Source organism: Pseudochaenichthys georgianus, unplaced genomic scaffold (assembly GCF_902827115.2).
Source record: "Pseudochaenichthys georgianus unplaced genomic scaffold, fPseGeo1.2 scaffold_905_arrow_ctg1, whole genome shotgun sequence".
NCBI lineage: Eukaryota > Metazoa > Chordata > Actinopteri > Perciformes > Channichthyidae > Pseudochaenichthys > Pseudochaenichthys georgianus.
Genome location: NW_027263439.1, coordinates 45,001 through 52,500, shown reverse-complemented (window position 1 = coordinate 52,500; position 7,500 = coordinate 45,001). Strand labels below are relative to the sequence as shown.

Here is a 7,500-nt window from a genome sequence, read left to right as displayed (position 1 = left end):
TGAATATATTTGAAATATAAGAATATTTCATTATTTAATATATATATATATATTTCAAAATATATAAACATTACCTATATTTATTGTTAATTTATGTACATACAGAAATTATCAGAGCTCTAGACCGGTTTAAGAATTTCTATCTAAAGTGTTTTCTTCTAAAAATGCATGCCAGATATGTCTGTGACATGTCCAGTGTGCAAGGATGAGCGTGCACGTGTGTGTGTGAGTGCGTGCATGTGCGCACAAGTGTGTGCTGTAAAGTCTGACATTTGTACCATTCCACACGTGTGTTTTTCTTACTTTTCATTGTCTGGCTCCTGCAGCCAGACTGCCTTTTGAATGCTGATGCGTTTGGATGTCGCCGTGCATTAGCCCCGCCCCCGCCGGGCGCCGTTTACAATCGAAGAGTTTTGATCCAAAATGACATATCCAGCATTTGAAAACAAAGTTACACCTACTTCAAATATGAATGAAATAGTGTTTGACACACAGAAGAGCACATTCAAAAGGAAGTGCAACCATTGATCTACAAGATACATTATCTTTGTCTTGTAAAAGGATATTAAACATTTTGGAGAGGAACCCTTCATTTGCCGTCTTTGTCGATGTCCCCACACGGGTGGCTTGACGAGTCTTTGCTAAAGGAATAGTTTTCAAATGAATTTATAAATCTCACTTCTTGCTGAAAGTTATGTTGAGTTGTCATGTTGATACCACTTTTATGTCAGTACGCTAAATATGAAATTAGAGCCAGCTGCTAGTTAGCTTAGCAACCATTTCCTGTCAATATGTCAACTTTCTTCGGGCTCTACTGGCTAGCTGCTAGTTAGCAGCATGCTTGCAAGCCTAGCTATTTGCCTTTAGTATTGCTAAGTCAACCAACGAATGGCTAGCTGCTGGTTAGCTAAGCTGTAAGCAAGCCTATATATTAACCAGGCAGTATGCTAGCAAGCCTAGTTATTTCCCTTTGTAATGCTAAACCAACCATCTACTGGCTAGCTGCTGGATGCAAGCCTAGATATTAACCAGGCAGTATGCTAGCAAGCCTAGCTATTTCCCCCTTGAGGTGTCATTGTTAACCATAGCCTGGCTCTAGCTACACATTGACCTCGTATATGAGAGTGGTATCTTCCCATAAAACTCTCAGCAAGAAAGTAAATGAGCATATTTCACAAATGGTCACAAAACTATTCCTTTGAACACATACGATACTCTCCCTTCCCCCGTTTCTGTCTTGGATGCAATGAAAGCATGAAAAGTGAAATTGAACCAAAAGAAAGATGTAGAAATGTACTTTCACAGATGATCATGTTTTGTTCAGTGAAGTATTTATCACGTATGTCATGTATTATATATACTGGGTTAGAGCATCTTTTAAGAGTTTGTCAACAGAGACAGATATTAGGGACGAAAGCACTTCCAAAAATAAGAAAGACTTTGTTTAAAAGAGAAAAAGAGAGAGAAAGCACCTTAAAGCCTTTTCGGGTGAAGAATGAAAGAAAGACACAGCAGCGGGGTGTTAAGAGACGACGGGGTGTTGTCGTTCGTTTGACAATCTCCATGGTGGTTTCCAATCTCTAGAAGAAGATGGATTTAGTTTTTTACTGCTTACAAATGGCTTGTAATGCATTATGTCAGGGTGTCCAGCTCAATGTCATGGCGGGCACATCAGCATTATGGTCGCACTCAAAGGGCCGGTTGAAACTTTAAGACTATAAAAAAAAATATATAAAATAATGTATTACATTATTGTCTCCGCATTGGATTATTATCTGACAGGGTAATAACTTCATAATTAACTACGTCTGAAAGCAGAAGTCTCTTCAGTGCGCATGTCACACAATGAGATGCATTGTGGGACATGTAGTTTATGGGCAATGTGCTTCTGTAAAGCGGCATTTAACCGTATAATAAACGTGTTATATTCTTTGCGAGGTATGGCAGGCTACATCAAAGTGAAGCCTTGAGTTTCACACCCCTGCGTTATGTGAAAGTGTTTCTGAATGACGTATTGAGAGCAGGACCGGACCCCTGCTGTGTGTGCGTATATTAGCTTTGAAGAAGGCACTGAAGGGAACCTTAAGACCTGACCGCGAGAGGGTGGAGGTGTCTTCTGTGTTATAGGAGTCACGTCCTGATGGAGTACAGGGACGCGTATGAGGCGCCGACACACAGGCCGGTTGAAATGCTTTCAAGTGTTTTGGATGAAATGGATTTTGTTTTCAAAAAGCTTGAATTCCATGTGTTCTGTTTTAAAGAGGACGTTCTCATTCTGGTTTGAGCGAGAAGTTGGAAACGCTTGGTTCAGTCGGTTGTTCTCCTTTGTTTTATCGTGATCTCGGGACACTGAAGCGAGTCCTGAGCGACGCTGGTAATGTAGCCGCTGTGACCCGCACGTCCTCCTCGCGTTAGGTTCGCCCTGGAGCCTCGCGGCGGAGATCCATTCGGTTCACAGATCTCCACGATTATGCAAATCACATAATGCCCCCCCCCCCCCCCAGATGTTCCCATCGGTGTCCAACGTGAACTAATCCAAGCTGGGACCTCCCACACACACACACACACACACACACACACACACAACACACATCACACACACACACACACACACACACACACACACACACACACACACACACACACCCCAGCTCACTCACACACACACACACACACACACACACACACACACACACACACACACACACTCTCACACACACCCCAGCTCACCACACACACACACACACACCACACACACACACACACACACACACACACACACACACACACACACACACACACTCACACACCCCGCAGCTCACTGCCTCGGTTAGCACACGGCAGTAGTCACACACGCCGTGCTGAACGTGATCAAGCTCAGAGCGAATGCTCTTCTTCGAGTGATACGATGTGTAGTTCTGTAAGTTTGTTTTTATTTGGAAAAATGTTTGATCTCTAGAGAAACTTTGAGTGAAATGTCTGCTTGAGATGAATATGCTGTAAGTGTGTTGTGTATATCTGCAGTGCGCATGCACACGCACACACACACACACACACACACACACACACTGACAGAAGAATCAAGCCTGCGCTGCGCGTAGGTCTTCTTGCCGATGCCTCATGGAGACTGAAGACAAAGCGGCGTTCTGGTTCATGTGAAGTAGAGACTGGAAGAATGAATAAAAAAGATATAATAAACAAACTGTGTCGCTATTTTTGGAGACTTTATTTACACTTTGACACATTTTACTTATTTCATAAAATATGTAACGCTATATTTTTAAACGTAGTGCAGTTTGTTTATTCGACAATAATAATGTGTCGGCTTTAAAGGGGACCTGTCGTGCAAAATGCACCTGTGTACGTCTTTTATGAATATGTGTCCCCGGTGTTCCAGGGAACTCACCAAGTGTCAGAAAACACAACCCTCTCTTTCCTCCGTGCCCACGTCTCTAAAAACGGATCTGACCCAGATGTGAAATATCTCTGACGGCAGGAACGAGGAGCTCCGCCTATAACTCTCCACCTATCAGGAGGAGACAGCCACGGCCATTGCCGCTCGAAAGCGCTGGAGACGCTGTAGTACAGATGCCAGGCCTGTAGGTGGCGCTGCAGTCTGCCACAAAAGCAGCGAAGAAGACTTCTCAGAATCAGCCCCTGCAAAAACAGGGCTGGAAAAGAGCAAATAGAGCGAAAGGAGGCGTGGCTAAAATGCATGGTCTGTTTGGTATTTTTCTTCGCAGACATGTTTTCTATAGGAATGGCCGTACAATATATTATTCAAGTATAGCATGATGCGTCCACTTTAACGTAGAGAAACATACATATCATCTAAGGGACACATTTTGATAGTAAATACATTTCTTCTTTGATATTGAGCTAATCCAAAAGTAAGATAATATAAGATAACTTTTCACAAATGTTAGATTTTTTCCTAAATTTCTCATCATTCTGACTTTATTCACAAAATCACAACTTTTTTACTATTTTCTGAAAATTGCAAAATTCTGTAATTTTCCCCGAAATGCTGCCTTTTTTTCAAGATCTCAAAATACTTATTTCTCTAAATTCAGACTTTTCTTAGACTAGATTCTGGATATCGAAGGATTCAGAATCCGACGTCTCATCATTCTGACATTTATTCTCAAAATCACAATTTCTTTTTACTATTTTCTGAAAATCTCAAAATTCTGACTTTTTCGTAAAATTCTGACTTTTTTTTCTAAAATCTTTCTCGCGTCATCCGTCACTCAGTGAGGCCGGTGCAGATCGCTGAGACAAACACCTGGGAGGGTTACGATTATTTAAGGTGGAGCTGCTAAATAAACTAATATAATATATTGACACAGAAACATCTGTAATATAATACACTGACTTTTATATAAGGACCATTAATACAAATACGTTCATCTCAAAGAGAAGAGATATACACCAGAAGGGTTTGTTTTTTGTTAAATAGCTAAGTGTATAATCTAGTTTGATATATGGCTGGGTTGTTCGCTAACTGAACAGTCATTGTTTAAAATTCTGGCTTTTTTCAGGAAATCAAAAAATTCTGACTTGATTCTGAAAATTGCACAAATGGCAACATTTGAAGTATTTAATGAAAATCTCGAAATATTGATGTTTTCTTTACTTTTTTCTTAAAATGCTAACTTTTTCTTAAAAGCCCAAAATTCGGATTTTTGTGAAATCTAAAAATTCGGATTCGAATTCTCACTTTTTTCTCAAAATAAAGAAGAATTTCCTAAAAATTCTCACTTTTTTCTCAGAATCACAACTTTCTTTGACTATTTTCTGAAAATCTGAAAATGTTGAATTTTTTTCTCTAAATCTTGACTTTATTCTTAAAATCCCAACATTTGTACTATATTTTGAAATTCGGATATTGAATAATTCATAGTAGGTGAATAAATAGGCTCATTTTGAACTTTAACTTTGAACAGAGTATTTTTACAATGTAGGAACCAGAATGCTTTTACTTGCATTCTGTTATTGCGTCATGTCTGCGTCTTGTTCTGTGTTTCTGCACCGCGGCTTAAAGTCCTTTCAGGAAAATGAACCTTTATGATTTACTGCCTGGAATAAAACCCGTGCCCCGAAGGAGTCCATTAGTCCCGGGCCGAGATGGGTAAAAATGGGTGAGGTCGTAATGAATCAAAGGGGGAGGGGACCGCGTCATGGAGCCCCTCGCGTCCAATGGAGGCTGGGATTGGACTCTTGTCTCTCTCTCTCCGGGGGGGCGGGGCTCCGTGTTTGACAGCTGCTCAGACAGAACATGTAAAGCACACATAGATGTCTGGGAACATGCTGCGCCACACAGGGATCTGGAAGATGCAGCATGGGCTTTTATAGGCTGCACATATCCTCAATCTGCGATAACATCACGAGGATTAAATCGCTTCTGTTTGGGTCGCATGAGAGGATTTAGAAGGACCGTAAAGATGCACCGCGCGTTCTCCTTCCCGGTGATCGTGGAACGCAGCCGGACCAAAGAGCGCCTCGAGGCGAGTCTGACCGAGCTGCACGAGCTGGAGCTCCGCGCGCAGAGGCAGGAGAGCCTGGTGCTGCGCGCACTGGCTCTGGGAGACCCTCCTCTGAAGAGAGACCCTCAGAGAGACTCTCCTCCTCACAGAGACCCTCAGAGAGACCCTCCTCCTCACAGAGACCCTCAGGGAGCCCCTCAGGACAGCGTGGGGCAGGAGAACCTGACTCTCCGGAGGCAGCTGGTGAGAAGCCTTTTACTCTCTGTGTCAGAGACTTCATTTTAATAAGATGAAAATACTATAAATATTCATTTTAAAATGCTGTGAAAATAGAATAAAATACGACACTTTTTGTAGTGAATACTATAAAAATAAAATCAAAACATATAAACACTATAAAAGAAGAAAAAAATACTATGCAAATATTCTAAAAATACTTTGAAAATACACTGTAAATAGTATTAAAAATACTATAGTCGTAATGAATACTTTAAATAAACTATAAAAATACGATTAAAATACCATAAAAATACAAATTGCTGAAATACTATATTGAAAATACAGAAAAACACAATAAAAAATGCAAATAAATGTCATTCTTATTTAAATGCTGAAGCCTGAATCACTGAGACCTTCTCCCGGTGGTGAGGGTTCGGGCTGACCGGGACTCTTTTGTCTGAGCCGACCTCTGTCTGCGGGGAAGCGACTGCACTTGATTAATAGCTGCTCTGTTTGAAACGAGATGTTTGGCTGTGAGGAACCCAGGGGGCGGGGCAGCTCACACACACACACACACACACACACACACACACACACACACACGTCTAACGGCCCATTGTCTCCTCGTCAGGGACGTCTAGCTTTCACTGCTCAACCGGCTCCTGTGTGCACGAGTCAGTTACTCCCTCAGCTCGCGCGACATGTTCACTCACATTCATAATTGTCTTCCGGATGATTGATGACATCATGGCTCTTCGGGTAGGATTCCCACACTCAACATGATACACACGACTTTACGACAGCAGCACCTCCGAGAAAGTGTTCCGCGCCACTGAGCACTGCTTCTGAAATACAATTCACAAAGTGCTTCGCAAGAAAGAACACAAGTTCAAATGAAGACCACAGAAACATGAATACAATAACAACACGAGGCAGACATTAAGGTTAACATAAACACAAAGCACAGCCCACGTGCCCTCAAAGAAACACAACTAACACGCGATGTCACTTCAGGCTTTATTTCTTATTTTTGCTGCGTTATTTTTGTATCTTGGAGTTTCTGCTCCAAGCTGCCCCAACACCGCTACAAAGAGAAGCCATTATTAAGAAAGGGTGGGAAAGAAATTAAATCAGCCACCTCCTCTTCACACCTCCTCCTCCTCCTCCTCCTCCTCACAACAATAGGCGCATATGGAGCAGAATGCTAATGGCTCCCATCGAGGCCGCACCGAGGAGACGGTGCTTTGCGCTCTGCATGCATTCATATGTCTGAGGGTCGGTACAGAGGGGCTTCACTGATCCACACAGGACACCATACATGTTTTAACATTCAATGAATATCAATTTAAAATACTAATAAAATAGAGTTAAATAAAATGGATTAAAATACGATAGAAATACAATAAAAAATCTATTAAAACACAAAGAAATAAGCAATACAAATATAATGAAAATATAATTAAAAACTACTATTCAAATAATAAAAAATACAATATTTGTTTTTAAATATTTTAATTACAATAAAAAATACTATAGAAATGCAATAAAATATATTAGAAATATAGTAAGAATACTTAAATGAAAATACACTAAAAAATACTATAAATAAATAATAAAAATATAATTCAAAAATACTATTAAAAAATACAATTTAAAAATAATGAAAGTGTGTAAATACAAAAGAAATACAAAGAAAATATTAGAAAAATAATAAAAATACAATGAAAGCATGGTAACTATAAACCAATTCCAACGAACCGTAATATAACAAGAGGGTAAACCCCCGGTGCTACTG

The 7,500-nt window shown here is 40.5% G+C and overlaps 2 protein-coding genes across 2 annotated transcripts in view; both read left to right on the top strand.

The window, feature by feature from the left end:
• gramd1bb (GRAM domain containing 1Bb) overlaps positions 1-2,514 on the top strand; it is a gene marked incomplete at its 5' end in the record, with an annotated part of 6,967 nt that extends 4,453 nt beyond the window's left edge. The window contains one exon of the mRNA XM_071202774.1: positions 1-2,514. This exon is cut by the window's left edge and continues 938 nt beyond it.
• Positions 2,515-5,308: 2,794 nt separating this feature from the next.
• The window catches only part of LOC117444720 (dapper homolog 3), a 15,952-nt gene continuing 13,760 nt past the window's right edge, over positions 5,309-7,500 (top strand). Inside the window, exon 1 of the mRNA XM_034080143.2 lies at positions 5,309-5,729. Within this exon, the coding sequence (XP_033936034.1) occupies positions 5,418-5,729 (312 nt within the window). The 5' untranslated portion in view covers positions 5,309-5,417. The remainder of the gene's footprint in view (positions 5,730-7,500) is intronic.